We start from the raw sequence: 21,457 nt of genomic DNA, 5'->3' as shown, positions 1-21,457 counted from the left end.
GTTTCTTTTTGTTTGTTTGTTCATATCTTTATATGTGTGCCAGGGCGTCAGACGTGAGCTCACCCAGTCAAATGTACCATTTCGCTGAGGGCCCTCGAAGTTTGTTTGTCTTACTTTGCATCGTCTGTTGTGTGTACAGCACTTTGTGGCAACCCTGTTTGTTCCAACTCTATAAATAAACTTCATTTGGTTTGACTGATGTGCACAATTGCTATTAAGTCTTGAGATTGTCTTAATTACCCCTCGGTGTTGTGGTTATTTTTAGGAGTGTGTTTTGTCCCTTGATACTTGTCACTTTCATTAACAAAATCTCACACGTGCAACCTAATGGGCTGAAACACCCTGTGAAATAACAAGTTTACACTTATTTTATTTATAAGTTTATATTTACATTTATTAAGTTGGGCATTTTGATGTTGTTGTTCATGTTGTTTTTCTTTCTTTAGGTTGTTGATGCAGCTTACTGCTGCATTCTATGACTTTAATCTGAACATTTCGACTTTAATCTCGTAATGTCGATTTTATCATCGAAATACAATAATATTGTTTTTTTTTTTTGATTTTTTTTTTTCACGGTGGTCCTAATGCTGCGTTCCAATATTAATTGAACACGGGAACTCATAATGGGGTAAATTGCAGGGGAATTAATGGAAAATTCCAAATTTCGATGCTATCGAAATCAATCCACACGCTTGGTCAAACAAACGCTAATGCGGGCGTCCGAGTTCTCCCGGGCAGGGGCGATGGGACGCGTTCAGCTCGGAAGTGTGGACTACCGATTCGGTAGTACTCGAGTTCCGAGCTCTCACGGAACGCAGCATAGGTTTAAGTGCCAACGTTCCGATTTTTAGCTTCAACATTCCGACTTCAACCTCATAATTTCGAGTTTATATATATATATATATATATATATATATATATATATATATATATATATATATATATATATATATATATATATATATATATATGTGTGTGTGTGTGTGTGTGTATTGTATTTATTTATTTCTTCTAAATGCAACAATGTTTAACTTTTGTTTTGTTTGATGACCTAGTTTATGTGTGTCAGTCACGCGGTACTTCCTCGCGGATCCGCTTTGCAGGTCCGTCACCCTGGTCACGTGACGTATCAGCTGGGCCACCCCCCCCACCCAGCACTTCCGGCTTCTTCCCGGTGTTTACAAAGCGACCAGCGGACGGCGAGCGGCGGAATGGAGAGTCCTGCGTGAAGCCGACAGGTAGCCCGGCCCGTGGCGGCCCCGCGCCGCTGTGAGGAATGGTCATTCCGCGCTCTTCGCGGGTCGTGCTTGTCTCGGGCCCGTGCCGTGCCGTGCCGTGCCGTCCCGGGCCCGTCGCGATACTTCCTAGCGTGGTTCGCGTTGCGTGTGGAGTAGGCCTCCACCGCCGTTGCCCCCCCGCCCCCCAACCCCCCCCTCTGTGCGGTACGTGTCGTAACGCGACGTGTGCGACGGGACCTCGGCGGGGGGGCGTTGTTAGAAACGTAGGGATCGGGAATCGCGAGGTAATAAAAACAACAACAACAACAACAACAACAACAAAAAAACAGAGCGAGCATGTTGTCTGGTTGTGTAGACGATATATATATTTTTTTAGGGTGGGGGGGTTGTGATCTGGGAGCGAAGTGCATCCGCTACGGTCCACTACGGAGGCTGGACCCCCTCGCACCGAGTGAGTTGGCTGGACGCCGGGGTCCCGCTGTTTACGACAGCTGCGGTTGTCTCGCTGTAGCTGTCACGGCGCCGTCGCCTGATCGCGATCTCTGTGCGCGGCGTGTTCCCGTCGTCACCGGGTTGCGGGGAAATCAACTGGCGTCCCCGATTTTGTGGCGATCTCATCTCCGATGACCAGTTGTAGGTTGTCGATAGGCGGACACGTATTGTTACAAGTTTTGTGTAAAACAAACAACAAACACCATTCATTTGTTAATCCTTTATTGTTTGTATAAGGGTTGATCATCAATTCTGACTGCCCTACCCCTGCAGTATATTGGGAATAGCTTTGTAGGCCCTGGCCGGTCCATCCGCCTTTCTTGTGCTCTCACAGCCCTGTGTATTGGTGGATTTAAAACATGTTCAGCATATGTCTCTCATTTGACCATTCAGTCCTTGAAGCGATCAGTCGGCATCTGCATATGCTGTATACATTCTTACATAGTCACTCAAGTTGTCAGTTTTAATGAGAATTCAAAGTGATGCCACACAATTTGGGGTCATACAAATCTAGTCAGAACAACAACCTCTGGCTATTTGCTACCTCCCTAATTGTGCTGTATTATAAGTAAATACATTCTCTCTTATATATGTTATGGAAAACTGTGTTTTCTACCAGCATTCTGGTTAAACTCTTGCTTGAGGTTTCTGTTTCAGGGGTAAAGTTGGTCCTTACTGGCCTTCATAGGAGGTCATTAATTGGTCACTTAGATAGTTTAGCACATAATTACAGTGGTATTTAACAAGTTTTCTCTGTCCGTCAGCTGCAGCCCAGTCAGCCCATCATCCTTGCTATAGATAAGGCCCTGAGCACAGAATTGGCCTCCTTTATGATCATGTGACTGTGGAGACTGTTGAGCGGTAATTGAGCGCAAGTTGAGGCATGTGAGTTTGTTTAGCAGGAGTGTTTTACTCTTTGACTCTTGCTTTTTACCCTCACCTCGCCGCCTGTCCCCACTCACCATCCTCCATGTCGGCTAAAGTTTCTTTCAACCTCCGACATTCCTTTGTTCATTTTTTTTGCTCCTTAATATATCCACAACTGTTAGACAATAGACATGTATATATGTTGTGCAAAACAGTTGCAGGATTGTCCGTCGGGAAGCGGCCTGCACGTTGTACCAGACTGTATAGGGTAACCAAGTTAGATAAGTGATTAGGTTTTGGCTTATTCAGGGAGCAGTTCTTGATGCATTTTTAAGTATTCCAACAAGGCCGTCCAGATGCCACACAGTTAGAGCTCTCTCTGAATTAGAACTTCAATAGTTATATTAGCAAATCCTTAAATAACATTTTATAATATAGTTTTAATTTGAGTATAGTTTTAGCCTTTGTGCTTTTTGGGTCGTCGAGTTTCGAGTAAGTTGATCGCATTCGATTTAAACACTTTTATGTCAGGTCAACTTTAACTGTACACGTGAAGTTGAATTTTCCAGCTTCTTGGTTTTCCATGAGACTTTAAGATGTTGTCCGTCCTTGGCTGCAGCCTGTAATACATTCAGTTAAATAGCTCTAATGTTGAGCTACGGGCTGAAGGGTGTTGACGCCGCACAATCGTGTCCTCAGCTTTGCTGTCGGAGATGAACCACAACTGCCTCATAGCCTCTCAGCTGATGCGTGTGTCGATATTAATATTTCCCCATCCAAGAATCCTTTGTCTGGCTTTCTGGAAGGAACTCCTGCTCCATTTTATAGGCCCCGAAAAAATAATCTCAGGATATTCCACTTTGTCACACGCTGTGTGAATGATAGACTGATTAATGATTCAGCCAAATCTTCTAACACATTAGAGGAAGTGAGAGGCTTCGTCAGGTTTCACATGAGCAAAAAGCAAGGTCATCAGACCTGAAATCCTCATGCTTTTAATGCCTTAAAACATCAGTATTACTTATTTTGTGTTTTTGTGTTTTTTGGGGGTTTTTTTTGTATTTTTTTTAGTATTTTCTTATGTAGCGAGATTCAGACCGATAACATGAGCCCCGGAGTTTGCCTGCAAGTCGGTGGGTTTTCATAGGTTAAGGAAATCCAAGAAACAAATCTTTCACTTTTAGCAACAGATGGGCGCTGAATTGAACATTATTTATCCATTGATTTATTTATGTGTTTCATTATGTATTGATTTGATTATTTCATCAAAGATGAATGCTTTGAATTATTGAGGTGTCTTCAGGTGACATGTGGTAAATAATGCAGCACTTAATTCACGTTGACTATTGTGTTAGAAAGTTTTCTTTCTTTCTTTTTTTCTTTCTTTCTTTCTTTTTTAATTTAGCAAAGACCCTGCTCTGGGATGGAGTTAATGAAGGCAGCAGCACACCGAGGGAAGGGTAGCTCCGGGCAAGGCTGTGCCGATGCGGATAGGCCTGCAGTCGTCTTTCCACAGCGGCATCACTTACTCACCGTGGCCTGTAGACTATTTATATTAAAACTAGCAGTAATGAAAAATATTACTCTTTTTGTATTTATTAATAATTCTTATATTGTTAATATACATATTACTCCTACAATACTATCACCGTTTACAATGAATGACCTAGTCAAAGCAAACATGCGTAGGAAATGCATTTCAAATAGTTAAAACGACGGAAAAATCACAAGACCCATCACACGCACATGCATCGTGTATTCTCATAGCTCAGCCACTGGCCAGCAATTGGTGCAAGAAAGAGCCTTATTAAGAGGTTTGGATTGACCTATCGTGTTTTGGCAGGAGGTAGTGAGGGCGGACAGCCTCCTGTGGTGGTGGGGGGGGGGGTGTATCTCCTTGTCTGTATCTCCTCAGTGACTCATGGTGCTCGATCTCCTCTCAGTTCAACTTGGGAGTAAAAAAAAAAAAGTGATGCCCAGATTCAGTTCTATTGTTCGGAATGGATTAGAAAATTGTTTATATTGATACTTTATTTGGAAGCTAAGTAACCATTTTCTGTTTACATGAAATACCGCCATAGTCACAAATGTATTTCAATATTTAATTCCAGTATTAGACTGAATTTGATCCGTGAAATGTTTTCGTAACGCACTTTGGATGCCATACTGAAAAGTTGGTATCTCATTATGTATAAAATGTGAATTTATCGATATGGAATGGAATTGTGAGCCAGCTCATCAATATCGGCTCAAAGAGTTATCCAATCGAATCGTGACCCTTTGTATCCAAATGGAATCGTGAGATCCGGCCCAACACACAGCCCGAGTGTCTATTCGACTGCAGAGATGTTTGTAGCAACACACTAAGTATTTTATTTTCTTTTTTTGTTTTCTCGTCATTGAACATCTCAAAACAATTCATTATTAAGTCTACCTATTCACAGCTCCCCCCCACCCCACCCTCCATAGTTGGGAATTAGTTATGATTATTTAATGGGATAATTTTCTCTTTCATGAGAGAGTGGGGGGGGATAGACTCACCGACTTAAGGAAAGGCATTAGTCTTAGAGAGGAACAGATGTTGCCCGAGAAAGAGAGGCACATACATTATGCATATAAAATTATTTGTATTTTGATGGCGCGTGCGGCTGATTTATGGAGCCGTCCTCCATTTGCGTGGTTAATGGGTTTAAGAGAGGCCTTTGTTGTGTCATTTCCATAATAAATAACGGCGGCGGGAGAAACACGTTGCAGCTCGGCGCAGACGGCTATCCCGAGTTACAGGTCTAACCGTGGAATTATCCCAAGCCGGCATAAAGTTGGTGAGGGAGGGGAAAAAAGAAGAAGTAATTGGGTAACCCAGATTGCGACATGGAGCTTGGTTGGCTGGGAAAGTTTCTCAGCTTCCCTCGGCAGGATACGTCAGTGTTGCTCAGCGAGGTTTTTCCTTAATTTGTTGTCGTGCCATTCCTCCACCCGTCGTTGGAAGTCTCTAACCTACAATCACATCCTAACGCTTCACTCTTATGTAACGCATTTGTAACAGCCCGTGTGTTGTGTAAATATTCGCTCGTAATTGTCTTGATCCACGGGCTCAGTTTGATTCTTCATGCCAGCGGGTGTGTCATTTAGTGAACAGTGTCATTGCCTCGCGTGCCCGGGGTGAGGCGGTGATGATGCGTTTCAAGTTGGTGCGTGACGACATTCGTTTCGACTAGGGCTGCACGATGGTTCCTTTCAGCATCGTCTTTGCGATGTGCGCATGCGCAGGTCATGTCGCAGGACGTGCGACGTAATGTTAGGCAAGTTAACTCAAACATGTCATGCTACAACTTTTTTGCTACTTGATACAAAAGGAAAACTCTCACAGTTCTCCTTTTCCTTGGCTAATCTACAAGAGAAGTATGTCTCTCATAACATAATTTACTCGTATTTAAGGGTTCTTGGTAGGGTTGGGTATCAAATTTCCAAGAACCGTGAATTTGATAAGACGCGGGCATTTCCATTCTGCATTATCGATTCCTCACTTTTGCATATTTCAGTCGTGCTCGTGACTCACTCACCTTATCTTGTTGCTCTGCGGTAGCAAAGTTGTAATAATTCATCTAATGAGTTATTTCCCGAAAACACCACCTTCCCCCGTATATCTTTACATCGCTCCCACGTACAGATATTGTAAAGTACTGTGGTGTAAAATATTGCCTTAAAGCAGTTCTGCCATTGATTTGCAACATAGCGATGTAAACATGATTGATGTGCGCACACACTTCTGTTTACGTCCTGGACCATGGCTCATCGCAGCACTCAAAAAATTGGCTGGATTTCACAAAATTGTAATTATATATATTTTTTACTAATATTTTGCCATTATTTATTTAAATAGTCTCGGTTTGTAATTGTTTTTGTTGATCATTCCTTATAAGAAAGTGTAATATTTATTTTGATAAATGAAGGGCAAAAGAAACCTTCCTGTCACAGTTGACAGTTCATTGATTATTGCCTAAATGTGCAAGAATAAAGATATTATTATTTTTATTTTCTATGCAGATGCACTCCCCTAAAAAAATCACCCCAATCTTTCTAAAAAGATTAATTCTTTCCAAATAGAGCTACTCAAGTCATCTGGTGGAAAATTTCTGTATTTTCTTGTATTTAAATTCCGGTATAGAAAAAAAAAATATTGCAATGTCACTTTTTTTTCCCCCCAATATTATGCAGCCCTAGTTTATACTCTCCTGAAAGCGATACTGTTGTAATGCAGCCTGTAGCGTTGGCATCGTCAGGCCTGTTTTGAGCTGTGTTTTTTGTTGTTCTCGTTGTAAAGATCTGTTTGCTCTTCTCACAGATAAACCTCGGGTTTCACTGCATCTCGGCTGAGGAGAATCTCTACACTGTGACGGTCAGTACTGAAGCTGAAGACAGGCCTAAGTCTTTGTACTTGTAATAGATGTTACAGTGACATTTTTTTGAGCTAATTCTTTGTGTTATTGTATAATGCCATTTCATTGTTTCTTATCTTATTGCCTATTTTGATGTGAGCTGCCGTGACACTGCAATTTTGAGTGAATAAATAAAGTATCTCGATAGAATGTTATTCCGAGCCTTTTTAAGTGTTTGCCTGAAGCTTGAATCTCAAGCTTTGTAGATAATGTCTACGCTAAGAGCTCTTAGCTCTAGATACTCTAGTTTTTTGGGGAAATTTGCAATTGTTTTTTTTTTTTTTTTTTTTTTTTTTATGTCGTCCTTGTGTGTCGAGAACAGTTGATACATTGCATGCTAACTGTGTAATCTCAGTGCCAGGCAGCAGAGGGGATCAACAAGCCTAGCTCTTGTGAAATTTCCACTTAGTATCACTTTAAATCCAGGCTTAGCCGGCTCATGTCTCTGGCCGTCTCGGGCCTGTTTTTGGAAAGCTGTATCCTGATTCCAGCGCTTTATCTGGTAACTGTTCCAGGTCACGCTGCGTTCCAGCCATGCAGCACCCCAACTTTGAGACCTGCCACCCACTTCAGACAGAGGAGCAGCAGGAGACAGGCTTCGACCCACTCCACAATTTCAACCGGAACCACAGCAGTACGTAGCCCCAACTCATGTCCTAAATAAAGGTTTGAACTTTGCTTGGGCCTCTTTCAAGGTACTGTGGCGGTGTTTGTTGTGTTCACCAAGCTATTTTTGAGTTTCTGTGCACAGCTTTCCTTCATCAGACCCCATTATCTTTGTAAAACACTTTTTAATCATCTATCTGAGAATGGTATTAGAGGGCTGGACCCGTGGTGTCCCTAACTGCAGTGGTGAGATGATCGCTGCTTTAGGCGTGAGAGGTAAATGGGAAGTGGATAGGACCGAGATGAGAGGCAGATGGAAAAATTGAAAGAATTAAGACCAGATATTTAACTGGGTAAGTTAAGTGTGAGTCATAAACCCAGACGATGACTCTCAGGGGATTTGTGTTTGGGGTGTGTGTGTGTGTGTGTGTGTGTGTGTGTGTGTGTGTGTGTGCGCGCGCGCGCCTGGTTTGCCTCTGTGCGTGTCTCAGTACAAAATAGACAGAGGGGGAGAAAGGCTTGTTGGCATGTGAAACTGATGAATATTCATGTTGAGTGTCCCGGTGGACTGATCCACTCCCTAGCTAATGTTGACAGACAGCTCTCTGACTTGAATGCATGTTCTCCTGCGGGCCGAATTAGACCTATTATCACCGATGATTTTGATGACTATGAGGAAGAGGTTCTCTAACTTTTTACTGTCACGCCACCGCATCTCCCATCGTTGCAGGATTAGGGTCTCCAAAAAAATGGCACCTGTAGGTAGGCTGGTCTGTGGGTGTTTGTTATTGATTTGTCCTCACTGTTCTGATTATATCTTTGTACTTAAGAAAGTCAAATATGTTGCACTGTAGCTCAACCTGTGTTGATTACATCGCCCCCACGTGGCCGAGTCTATAACTGCGTTTGTGTGTCTTTCAGGAGGATCTCTCGACTCGTACTCACAGGCTCAGTCTACTTTCCTCTCGTACAGGTAAGTTTTTCCGGTGTTCATTGAGATTTTGGAGCGCTGACATCTTGGTTTTTCCAGGAAATAACCCCCCCCCCCCTCTCCCCCGCCCCCCCAAGGAAAGAATGGGACGACCTGTTTCTCAACAGTAACTTCCTGGCCAGAGCCCGGCAGGCCGGCATCAATGGCAGGCTGAGGAGCAGCCGCTTCCGCAGCATGTGCTGGAAGGTGAGGTCGGGCAGTCATTCCCAATCATTGGTTCCAGACCCTTCCAGGGGGTCATCAGACATCACGGGGGGGCTTTAGACGATTTGAGGCACATTAACTAATGGTCAAATATTGGTTAAAAAACCCACATGACTGGATGTTCTAATGCAGTGATTTTTATCGTTAGATATGATTTAGTCCAAATCCCATAAAATCTCAAATAATGTTGAAGTTCAATTATTAATCATTTTGCTGGCACCTCTTGAAAGAGCCCTAGGAGTCCCCGGACCCTACATTGAGAACCACAGTTCTAATGTGTTGTATGCCCTTAAACACTTGGCCTCCTTTGGGGGGAAAAAAAGAAGCAATTCACACAAAAACAATCACCGGCCGCTAATAAATGCATGAAAAAAATGTTTTCTTGCATCTTTTAAATAGGCAGTGTCCGATTGAATCAGGTTTGGTGTTGGGGGGATCTGAAATGGAAAACCATTGTCCTGGATTAGAGTGTCCAGAGTAATTATTTTTTCCCCACTGATGTACTCAGCACCTGTGATACAGCAAAAAATAATAAAGTATGAACTGGTTTAAGTTTTGACAAACACTGGCAAACCATATGCCTTAGCCTTAGCACAGTGTGAATATGGTACAACAGTCATACAGAATTTCTCCAACGCTGTAAGGTCACAGTTTATGTCTTTGCCAAAGGTGTTTGGGGGGAAAAAAACTGCCATGCCAAGCAGCTGCCCTTGGCGAGCGTCCATGTTGTAAACATACCAAGCAAAAAGGAGACTTTCTCAATAACAAAAAAAAAATAAGTCGGTACGCGTCCTCAACAACACAACCAAGGTAGTTCCAAGGCCGACTCGTCCTTATAATCTGCTATATGGAAAGGGCTGATGGAAAGGGCTGGTGCCTGGGGAACAGATTGCCGCTTTGGCACTTTGCTGTCTCACACTGTTTGAAGAAGGCGCTACGTGTGGTCTGGGGGGCGCCGTGATGGTGGTCTTCTAGGAACATCTCTTTGTGTTGTAGTTTTTTTTTGTTGTTTTTTTTGCATGTTTTTTTTCCCCCCTGTGCTTCCTCTAGTAATGTGTGTGTGTGTGTGTGTGTGTGTGTGTGTGTGTGTGTGTGTGTGTGTGTGTGTGTGTGTGTGTGTGTGTGTGTGTGTGTGTGTGTGTGTGTGTGTGTGTGTGATCTGCCAGCTGTACCTGGAGGTCCTTCCAGAGGACAAGAGTCAGTGGATCAACAGGACCAAGGAGGTCCGGGCACAGTACGAGACGATCAAGGATACTGTGAGTGACCGATCAGTCCCAGAGCTGCTATGTAAATGTATATCTCAGGCAGTAGAGAAGACTTTAACGATTGGGGCTGCTAAATTAGGGCTAATATGTTAATTGTGGTTGTCATGGAAGCTCAGATACTATTGAGCTACTATTAAAAAAGAACTTTATTGATCGGGACTATATAGGAGGTTCTATATTGGAGAATGTAATGAATAAAATTGACATATCAAACGTCAGCAACAACAAATGTCGGATAACGAAGAGAAGCAGCTCTGACACAGAGACGCTCGCTAGATGTCTCCAGTAGAGAAGAAAATGAACAGAGGTCAATCATTATGTTCAGAGAAATAAAGATGGACAGTCCGGGACCATCTTTATTTGTCAAAAGTAATTGATCTTGACCCTGTATTAACCGATAATAGTTCAGGACTTTGGAAAGTCGTTTTTTTACTATTGACTGTTGACCCTCTCTCTTTCTCTCTCTCAGCACATCACCAACCCTCGCAAAGCTGCCGGCCAGCAGGACCTGGTGGTGAATAACCCGCTCTCCCAAGATGAGGGAGTAAGTATATGAGTGTGTGTTTGGCGTGTCCGTCAGGTGATCCATTTTTGTGTGCGCAGGTGTGTTTGTGGTTGGATGTAGATTCCGTCTCTACGGTTTGGCTACAAAGCCAGTTCTCCCCTTATTCCTCCCAAGATAGCACACAGTTTATGTAGAGCAGCCCCTACCATCACCACCGTGGTTTCACTTTCTTCTTCTTCTCCATCACCCGTCAAGAGTCTGTGGAACAAGTTCTTCCAGGACAAAGAGCTGAGGGGGATGATCAAACAGGATGTGATGAGAACGTAAGGCTCTCCGACGCTTCTCCCATCGGGCCAAAAATGGAAAAATGTACGGGAGAGCATCCTTGTCTTTATGTCTCTCTCTTTGTCTCTTTTTCTACGAAAGGTTCCCGGAGATGCGGTACTTCCAGGAGGAAGATGTGAGGACCAAGTTGACTGACATCCTCTTCTGTTACGCCAGAGAAAATGAACAATTACTGTATAAGCAGGTAGCTTGAGTCTCCATTAAAACCACTTGACATCAACAACAACTCGACGTTGTGGTCAACCCCAAATGAGCATATTCTCTTGTAATGCTTCTTAAATAGTTTGCTCATTTGAACTGCGTCACATGGTTCAGAGCAGGTGGCGCTCATATAAAACGAAAAACCACACACTTTCGGATCATGTTTAGCTGTAATAACTAAAACTTTAATTTATGGGGGTTTTTTACAGCTATTTTTAATTCATGTCTGTAGTTTGTGTTGTTTAAATGCTGGGCGTCTAAGGCCAGGGAACAAAATAGCTTTGTGACCAACAGTGAAGTGTCTTGGTAATGGGTGCCAGTGCATAAATGGAAGGAGATCAACAACACCTCCGCCCGCAAAGTGTTAGTGACGCGTGGCCGGACAGTGGCTAACCATACCTAAATGAACGCTGTCATGACTGATTACGGACCTCGTACATCACTATTAAAGAGAGACTGACCATAACAGAGCCATACATCCATCCCCTGCCCTCTCTCTTTCTCTGTCCTCCTCCTGTCTTTTTCGCCACAGGGAATGCATGAGTTGCTGGCTCCCATAGTGTTTGTGCTGCACTGCGACCACCAGGCCTTTCAGCACGCCTGCGAGACAGCAAAGCCCAGGTCAGGCAAGCCTAGGCTTCCTCTGCCGACTCTACAACCCCGCACTCTTGTCGCCAAAGTCCAGGCTAGGGCTGACTAGATATCACCTGGGAGTTTGCTTATCGCAATGTTGTGATAAAGTCAAATGTCGTCTTCAAGGCTGCATAACAGACGCAGTTTTCTGCCTCTACCTGGTCTCCAAAGTCATCCACAAAACATTTGATATCGATGTTTCCCTGTGCTCACGGTCCACATTCTCACGATTTCTCTCCATGTTTTGTTTTTTTTTCTTTCCACAGCGAGGAGATGAAGTGTCTGCTGAACCCAAAGTACCATGAGCACGACGCCTAGTGAGTACATTCCTATGAGACGCCTAACCGACTGCCCTAAAATGGACTCCAGAAGACCTCTGAAGGTGTCCTCTGGTATCTGGCACCAAGACGTTAGCAGCAGATCCTTTAAGTCCTGTAAGTTGTGAGGTGGGGCCCCCATGGATCGGGCTTGTTGTTCCAGCACATCCCACAGATGCTCCATCGGATCGGACCATAACCCCGGCCATCCACATGATGTAGAAGAAAACATGATGCATCAGACCAGGCCACCAGGCTTCATCCATTGCTACATTTTCCAGTTCTGACGCTCACGTGTACATTGTAGGCGCTTTTGGTGGTGGACAGGGGTCAGCATGGGCACTCTGAACGGTCTGCAGCTACACAGCCCCATAGGCAGTAAGCTGGGATGCACTGTGTGTTCTGACACCTATAATAACCAGCACACACCCACCACTGACAGGGAAAGTAAATAACATTGCTTATCTGGTTCCAATGGCACCTGTCGACAGTTTCCGAGTACAAATCCCCGCAGGAAGATTTGAGCTGACTGAGATCCTCTAAATTTGAATTTTTTACCCATGTGAATTTACACCGATCAGCCACAACATGAACCTGTCAAGGGGTGGGATATATTAGACAGCAAGTAATCAGTCAATTCTTGAAGTTGATGTGTTGGAAGTAGGAAAAATCTGCAAATGTAAGGATCTGAGCGACTTTGACCAAATTGGGGCAAAATTGTGATGGCTAGACGACTGGGTCAGAGCATCTCCATGACAGGTCCTGTGAGGTGTTCCCAGTGGTTAGTACCTACCAGAAGTGGTCCAAGGACAGACAGCCGGTGAACCGACAACAGGGTCATGACGCCCACGGCCTCATTGATACTCGTGGGTAGGGAAGTCTAGCCCGTCTGGTCTGATCCCACAGAAGAGCTAGTGTAGCACAAATTGCTGAAAAAGTTCATGCTGCTATGATAGAAAGGTGTCAGAGCACACAGTGCATCACAGCTTGATGCATAAGGGGCTCTGACCGGGCTGCGAAGCCCCAGACCATGCTGACCCCTGTCCACCGCCGAAAGCGTGGACAATGGGCACGTGGGCGTCAGAACTGAACCATAGAGCAATGGAAAAAGGTGGCCTGATCTGATGAATCATGTTTTCTCTCATATCATGTGGATGGCCAGGATTAGGCTCCGATCCCATCGAGCATCTGTGGGATGTGCTGGAACAACAAGCCGGATCCATCGGGGCCCCACCTCACAACTTACAGGACTTAAAAGATCTGCTGCTAACGTCTTGGAGCCAGATACCCCAAGACACCTTCAGAGGTCTTGTGGCGTCACAAGGGGACCTACACAATGTTAGTGGTTATTAGTGGTTGTTTTAATGTTGTGGCTGCTGTCGCGGTGTATATCTCTTTCAAGGGTTTCGGTTACTTTCTAAAGAAAATTGATATCCATTTAAGTCCACATATGACTCCAAATCACAACTTTCCCCTCTCTCTCTCTCTCTCTCTCTCTCTCTCTCTCTCTCTCTCTCTCTCTCTCTCTCTCTCTCCTTCTCTCTAGTGCCATGTTTTCTCAGCTGATGGAGACGGCGGAGCCCTGGTTCTCCAGTTTCGAGAGGGAAGTCAGAAAGGTCAGTCGTTGTCCCAACACTTTGGAAAAGAGACTTTGGGTGTAGGACAGAGTGTAACAAGCCTTAGACGCTCCTATTATGTGCACATTTTACATAATAGTATGCCCCTACGGTGGACCAAATCTATCACAATAAACAACGTATAAATACAGAAATCTGTCCTCAAATGACTAGAATTTCAATAACAAAACTGCAGGGTACAGTTATTTGTCTTCCTTGTAGCGGCCTCTTATTAAACAAGCTATTTTGGATTCATTTATTTGTTCTGGTTTGAGTGATGTCTTCTTTGAAATGCACAGGTGCACTGCAGAAACAGCAAAACTATACGCTATTGTAACAACTGTGATATCCTAGTTAATACACAGAATTATTTATAATCATCAATCAATTTATCAATTTATATCCAAACCAATAACCTATCCTGTGCAGAGGATCACATTGTATATTTGACTACTCTTGTTTTGCCCTTTTCGACTATTTGTTTATATTTGACAAGTTTTATTTTATTTCTTACTTTACTTTTTATTTTATTTTATTTTTTTCTCACAGTCTCTATACACGCATCAGTAGTAACCATAACAAATTCCTGGTACATGCAAATGCACCTGGCAAAATAAAGTCATTCTGATTTATCATTTAAACACGTTCAGATGCTTATTGCTGACATGTTATATTGTGGGTGTTGCGCCGTCCTCAGGGGAAGGAAGAGATGCTGACTAGCATCCCGTTCGCCCGGCCGCAGGACTCAGGCCCGTCCGTCGCTATAGTCGCCAAAGTCAACCGCATCCAGGACCAGCTGGTGAAGAAACACGACGTGGAGTTGCACATGCACCTCAACCGCCTTGAGATCGCCCCGCAGATCTACGGCATGTGAGTCAGCTGCAAAAGTATTCAGATTTTGACAAATTCGGTTTTGGAAAATATGGATAGTATGTGGAAATGTTTTTGTGTGTGTGCGCATCCCTCCAGCCGGTGGGTGCGCCTGCTGTTTGGCCGGGAGTTCCCTTTGCAGGACCTGCTGGTGGTGTGGGACGCACTGTTTGCCGACAGCATCACCCTGGACTTGGTGGACTACATCTTTGTGGCCATGCTGCTCTACATCCGAGACGCTTGTATGTTAAAAACAGGGCTCGCCTCTTGCCCTCTGTAGGTAGCGCACTTCACCCAGGCGGCGTAGCTCGTCCTCATCTACTCAACTCAGTTAGGTGCAATTTAGACACACAGCACATGTAGTGTTAATAAACAGCGAACAGCGAGCCAGCGGGGGGCGGACCTTCAGGGCTCTGCGACTGAGTCGCAGGTCTTTCCCTGGTGTATCACTTTAACCGGCAGCTTCATATTCCACTGTGGAACACAGGACTCAATCATTGACATTTTGTTTATCTGTGCCGTTAAAATGTCTTAGAGAGTCTCTTACATTTTGAACGGGCATGTACTAGTGTTTTAAAACACTATAAAGACAGTTTATCACAGACCATAGAGTGAGAGGTTATGGCCTCTTATTAGTACAGTGCATCCTGCTGAGTGGTCCAGGAAAAACACGCTGACCCTCCACTCTGTCCTCCTCCATAGCAGGGGAGGCAGTTCGAAAGTATTGCATAATTATGATTCAGCCATGATTTCTACTTCCAGCTCACCGGGCAGAGTACAAAACAGACGACACGTAGTGCAAAATAAACAGAAAGGACACAAGGCCTTTCCAGTGTCCGAATTTAGGATGTTAATGACCCTCGCTGGGTCTTTTTTTGTTTTGTTTCATCTCCTTGCCCAGGTCGTTCTGTTTGTTTGTCCACAATTTTGCAATGGCAATAATTAACGCAAATTCAACCAATCTATGCAATATTTGCGAGATTATTGCACTTTCGTGAAATTGTCACAACCTTTCCACATTAAATGGCCAAATGAAGAGAGCACTTCAACTTGTCAAAGTGCTCTGCCTTTGTTTATGTGGAGTTGGACGTTTATTTAATAGATTTTCTTTTTTTTGTAACTTTGGGGACATGGATCTTTATTTCTAGAAAATAAAAAGGAAGTAAAATAGTTCTGGTTGCTCCTATGTTATAAGGTATTATCTTTGTATTATCATAGACAGTGATGACACATGACTTTCTTCATTAGTAGTATTTATTTCTTTGACTTGCAATTCTTACCATCTCCCACAATTTTTCTGCAAAACAAAGACTTTGAAAATTTCAAGGGAGGTTGGGGGGGGGGGGGGGGTTGTATTTAGAGAGGAAAAAGTCCCATTTTACAAAACATGAATCAAATGGAATAATTTAATAATGATCTTTTTTTGTTTTCCTTTTTTCTCCTTTGTCTGTTCGTCACAGTGATTGCTAGCAACTTCCAGACCTGCCTGGGACTTCTCATGCACTACCCTCCTCTGGGAGACATCCATGCTCTGCTGCACAAGGCCCTGTTCCTGCGAGACCCCAAGGTAACACACACACACACACGCACACACACACACACATTACCTCTTGCACTCTATCAGTCATGCTTTATATCTCTTGACTCCCACATAAAACTAAAGACACACTTAAACCCTCCCTCCCTCATTCTCCATCTGACAAACACACACACACACACACAAACACACACACACACACACACACACACACACACACACATACACACAAACACACACACACGTCCATATGGAGTCCAAGGTGTGTGTGAATGACGGAAGCTGACAGCTCTGGTCACCTGACCTGACACAGCTGCACTGCTCACTTCTAGTAAAAGCCATCTTACGTTTCTTCCTCTTCGTGGCCACTGACCCGTACAACCCATAACAGCAAACCCCCCCACAACACACACACACACACACACACACACACACACACACACACACACACACACACACACACACACACTAGCCCAAGGTGTACCCACCATGTCACGTCGCGTCCTTGTCTCGGTGACACCTCGGGGGGGGAGTCGCAGGTCTCCAGTTGCTGGGGACTAACTCACCCCCACTACCACCACACACACACACACACACACAGGTTTCGTCTTTTTCTAGAACAATCCACGGCCTGTCAACTACCAGTTCCAGCAGAACCTGGACTACTACAAGACCAGGGGAGCTGACCTGGTCAACAAAACTCGGTAACACTGGGACACACACACACACACACACACACACACACACACACACACACACAAACAAACAGGAAGACGCATTATATGATATTATTATGTTCAAAACATACTGTACTTTCAGTAATTCTTCTAGAAATAATCTGTTAGTGGGGCTGGGGGGTGGTGTAGGGAGGTTATGTTGCCATGAGAGGGGAAATTTCTTTCTAGGTTTAAGATATTTTTTTTCATGTCAGCTTCCATTTCTCTCATTTTCATTTTTCTTCCAAAGATATATATTATTTCCTGACAGTGTATTTGCTAATGGATTTTCTGTAATCTGGATTGTGTCCTTTCCATTCAGTCCTGTCTTTGACCACCACTTCCACCATGTTTTGATGGTAAATGGCCCAGACCTTCCAGCAATGCCGCAATAATATATAACTTTCAATATAATTCAATATACAGTATTTTGCTTTTATTTTAGCTTTTGTGATTTTTTTATTATTATTATTTTTTTGTAATTCAATATTGCAATTTCTTAAAATGTGGATTTCTAAACATTTGACTTGATTCTACTGCATACGGCCGTCATAGTCTCTGTTTGAGGAGTTTGGGATTGTACGTTATCTGAAGCCGTCGTTTTTCCGACCGGACAACCAAATAAAAATTTACGTGCGTTTTGGTTCTGGTCCGTGCATTTAAACTCTCCTTGCACTTCAGAGCCACTGCCGGCGCCAAGTCGGCTCCTCTCAACATCAACAAGGTGTCCAGTAGTCTGCTCAGTTTCGGCAGGAAGCTCATCTCGCCAGCCATCTCGGGGGGCTCGGGCGGCATCTCGCCCATCAACAGTGAGGTGCATTCTTCCTCCTCCTCCTCTTCCTCGTCTGTGCTCTCCCCCTCCTCCGCGCCACCCCCGCATCCGCTGGCTGAGCCCCCCGCGCTGCCCCAGAGCCAGTCGCAGCATTACCGCCTGCTCAAGTCCGAGAGCATGCCTGTGCACCTCAGCAAGGGTGAGTGCAGGATGCACACACACAGGTGTGTGTGTGTGTGTGTGTGTGTGTGTGTGTGTGTGTGTGTGTGTGTGTGTGTGTGTGTGTGTGTGTGTGTGTGTGTGTGTGTGTGTGTGTGTGTGTGTGTGTGTGTGTGTGTGTGTGTGTGTGTGTGTGTGTCTGTGCAGCAAACAGCCTTCTCTTCTGTGTGTTAGATGTAGTTTCAGGTGGAGTGTCACAGGACGCCCAGACTTGCACTGATTCACAAGGTAACTGCTACAATGACAACCGTGTGTGTGTGTGAATAAATACACTTTCTCTGTGTTGTCATGTCTTGCATGTGCATCTTTACCCCTCCTCTGCTTGCTCTTCTTGTTCTAGCCAATGGCCATGAACACTGACTGGTCATGAAACATGTGCTTGGAATATTTATTTTAAATAGACTCCACTTGTGCCTGTGTGCCGTTTCCGTATGACTAAGAATGGGAATCTTGAGTTGTATGCACTGACGTGATTTGAGGAATTGATTATCACTGGTATTTTTTATCTCATGATATATGCTTATACAGTGGGGGAAATAATTATTTGATCCCTCACTGATTTTTTTAAGTTTGCCCACTGACAAAGAAATGAACGGTCTATAATTTTAGTGGTAATTTTTGGTAGGTTTATTTTAACAGTGAGAGACAGAATATCAAAAAGAAAATCCAGAAAATCACATTAAATAAAATATATAAATTATTTTGCATTTCATTGAGTGAAATGAGTATTTGATCCCCTATCAAAACCTGACTTAGTACTTGGTGGAGAAACCCTTGTTGGCAAGTACAGAGGTCAGACGTTTCTTGTATTTGATTAACAGGTTTGCACACATCTCAGCAGGAAGGTTGGGCCACTCCTCTTTGCAGATCCTCTCCAAATCTTTAAGGTTTCGAGGCGGTCGCTTGGCAGCTCCAAGCTTCAGCTCCCACCACAGATTTTCTATAGGATTAAGGTCCAGAGACTTGCCAGGCCACTCCATGACCTTAATGTGCTTCTTCTTGAGCCACTCCTTTGTTGCCTGGGCTGTATGTTTTGGGTCATTGTCATTCTGGAAGACTCATCCACGCTTCCACCTCCATGCTTGACGGTGGGGATGGTGTTCTTGGGGTCGTAGTCAGAATTCCTCTTCCTCCAAACACGGTGAGTCGCATTGATACCAAAGAGCTCGTTTTTGGTCTCATCTGACCACATCACCTTCTCCCAAGCATTCTCTGAATCATTCAGGTGTTCATTGGCAAACTTCAGACGGGCCTGTACATGTCCCTTCTTGAGCAGGGGGACCTTACGGGCGCTGCAGGATTTTAATCCATTACGGCGTAGTGTGTTACCAATGGTTTTCTTGGTGACTGTGGTCCCAGCTGCCTTGAGATCATTAACAAGCTCCCCCTGTGTAGTTCTGGGCTGATCCCTCACCTTTCTCATGATCATTGTTACCCCACGAGGTGAGATCTTGCATGGAGCCCCAGACCGAGGGAGATTGACCGTCATTTTGTGTTTCTCCCATTTTCGAATAATCGCGCCAACGGTTGTCTCCTTCACACCCAGCTTCTTGCCAATGGTCTTGTAGCCCATTCCGGCCTTGTGCAGGTCGACAATCTTGTCCCTGATGTCCTTAGACAGCTCTTTGGTCTTGCCCATGATGGAGAGGTTGGAGTCTGATTGATTGATTCTGTGGACAGGTGTCTTTTATACAGGTAACAAGTTGAGACAGATGCCTTTTATACAGGTAACGAGTTGAGATTAGGAGTACTTTCTTAAAGCGAGAGGACTAATCTGTGGGAGCCAGAATTCTTTATGGTCGGTATGGGATCAAATACTTATTTCACTCAATGAAATGTAAAATAATCAATATCTTTTTTTTTTTAATGTGATTTTTTTGGATTTTCTTTTTGATACTCTGTCTCCCAGTGTTAAACCTACCAAAAATTACCACTAAAATTATAGACCGTTCATTTCTTTCTCAGTGGGCAAACTTACAAAATCACTGAGGGATCAAATAATTATTTCCCCCACTGTATATATATATATATATATATATATATATATATATATATATATATATATATATATATATATATATATATATATTTAAAATTCCATTTTAAGTAATACAACTGTTGTTCAACACAGTGAACAACTGTTTATTTAAAGCATATATACACCATGTAAAACCACTCAAAAAACATAATGTGGAATTATCTCCCAGCCTTTATTCCACCCAAAAATGAGGAAACCAGGTGCGCTATCAGGTAAGCCCCCATTCTAGAGTATCCCAACAGCGCATCTCCATATATGGTGAATGACATCACAGTACAGGGGACCAGAGCACACCATCAGAGCATCATAGCAAGGTGGACAGAAAACGCGAAGATAGAAAGTAATCATGGCGGAGAACAGTTCCAGTCTGAAAGAGAAGAGAGGGACCGTTCGGACAATGTTGGCGGAAAAATCCAAAGCATGTTTTGGGGGCATTAATGGAACAATTAATGTCAAATGAAAAAAGTCTAATAGACTCTGACGGCGACTTCGAAGCACTTAGCGAGGAGGATGACTTGGATGATGAAGTTCACGCCGCATTGGATAACTTGGATGGAATAAGCACAAAGAAAATCAGTAGGAAAATGCGGTGCAAGGATGTACGTGGATCAGAAAACTTGCCATTAAGTTTTCCAAACTGGTTATACGGAAGTTCTCTGGCTATATTAGTGAGTGGCTAAACTTTTGGAGTCAATTTGAAACAACAATACATTCTAATGCAAGCCTAAGTAGATCAGATGAATTATTTGTTATTTTAAATAATTTCTAACTGGTACATAAGCAAATGAACAGTAGATGCAGGCTTGGCTTTTTCTGAAACAAATTATAGATAATAATAATAATTATTATTATTATTAGGTCTTGTAATCAATGTGCATATTAACAAATTATTTAATCCAACTCCAGTTAAAAAGGCCACGGAAATATATGCATTGTGCAAACTGTATGAGGAATGTGAAGTGCAGGTGCAGTCTAGCATCTACAGTATAGGCGTAGAATCAAGGTGCCTATTATGCCCTATATTAATAGGCTGAAGCTAACCCCAAATAGGGCTTGAGTTCAGACCTTAAAGAGATGATGAGAATGCTCAACGTAAAAGAACTGATGGCATTTGTGCAAAAGAAAGTGGAGATTTGAGAGAGAACGGCTAATCTGACCCTAAAGAGGCATCCTCCGCAAGCAGAGGAACGAAATGTGACCTGAGAGAGGAATTGGGGAGGCAAGAGGACATTTGGCACCGCCTCTACCAGGTCATTTCACAGTGCAAGCGCAGGTGATTCTGAGTGTATATTCTGTGGGAAAATGGATCTCAAATCAAGAGAATGCCGCAAACCAGCAGATGCTAACTCTGAAATGGCCACAGTTTGGATAGAAATGCCTAAACAATGAGGGGGGTGGGGGGCTGATTAACGTCAAATGTTCTTATAAGGTCAGTTGAGCCGCATTACCCCTTGGAGTTGGATGAACAGCAAGCAGTTTGTTGGGCCGGAGTTTGTTGCAACCGAAAATGTGGAAACAGAACGTGTTAACTGGGCAGCCCTTTTTTATAAACGAATCCCAAAAGGACATCTCCATATATGGTAAAT

At 43.6% G+C, this 21,457-nt stretch overlaps 1 protein-coding gene across 2 annotated transcripts in view; it reads left to right on the top strand.

Moving 5' to 3' along the window:
* The first annotated feature begins 1,164 nt into the window (after nucleotides 1–1,164).
* tbc1d5 (TBC1 domain family, member 5) overlaps nucleotides 1,165–21,457 on the top strand; it is a 24,860-nt gene continuing 4,567 nt past the window's right edge. For both annotated transcript variants that reach the window (XM_080008067.1, XM_080008066.1), the window contains exons 1-18: nucleotides 1,165–1,238; nucleotides 6,943–6,996; nucleotides 7,552–7,670; nucleotides 8,564–8,615; nucleotides 8,711–8,819; nucleotides 10,004–10,093; nucleotides 10,572–10,646; nucleotides 10,863–10,930; nucleotides 11,034–11,136; nucleotides 11,686–11,774; nucleotides 12,053–12,103; nucleotides 13,650–13,719; nucleotides 14,417–14,589; nucleotides 14,689–14,831; nucleotides 16,050–16,156; nucleotides 16,745–16,830; nucleotides 17,524–17,813; nucleotides 18,008–18,061. In XM_080008067.1, the coding sequence (XP_079864193.1) occupies nucleotides 7,571–7,670; nucleotides 8,564–8,615; nucleotides 8,711–8,819; nucleotides 10,004–10,093; nucleotides 10,572–10,646; nucleotides 10,863–10,930; nucleotides 11,034–11,136; nucleotides 11,686–11,774; nucleotides 12,053–12,103; nucleotides 13,650–13,719; nucleotides 14,417–14,589; nucleotides 14,689–14,831; nucleotides 16,050–16,156; nucleotides 16,745–16,830; nucleotides 17,524–17,813; nucleotides 18,008–18,061 (1,660 nt within the window). In that variant the 5' untranslated portion in view covers nucleotides 1,165–1,238; nucleotides 6,943–6,996; nucleotides 7,552–7,570. The remainder of the gene's footprint in view (nucleotides 1,239–6,942; nucleotides 6,997–7,551; nucleotides 7,671–8,563; nucleotides 8,616–8,710; nucleotides 8,820–10,003; nucleotides 10,094–10,571; nucleotides 10,647–10,862; nucleotides 10,931–11,033; nucleotides 11,137–11,685; nucleotides 11,775–12,052; nucleotides 12,104–13,649; nucleotides 13,720–14,416; nucleotides 14,590–14,688; nucleotides 14,832–16,049; nucleotides 16,157–16,744; nucleotides 16,831–17,523; nucleotides 17,814–18,007; nucleotides 18,062–21,457) is intronic.

Source organism: Zeus faber, assembly GCF_960531495.2.
Source record: "Zeus faber genome assembly, chromosome: 1".
Classification (NCBI taxonomy): domain Eukaryota; kingdom Metazoa; phylum Chordata; class Actinopteri; order Zeiformes; family Zeidae; genus Zeus; species Zeus faber.
The sequence above is the reverse complement of the archived record's forward strand: the minus strand, read 5'-3'. Positions and strand labels throughout refer to the sequence as shown.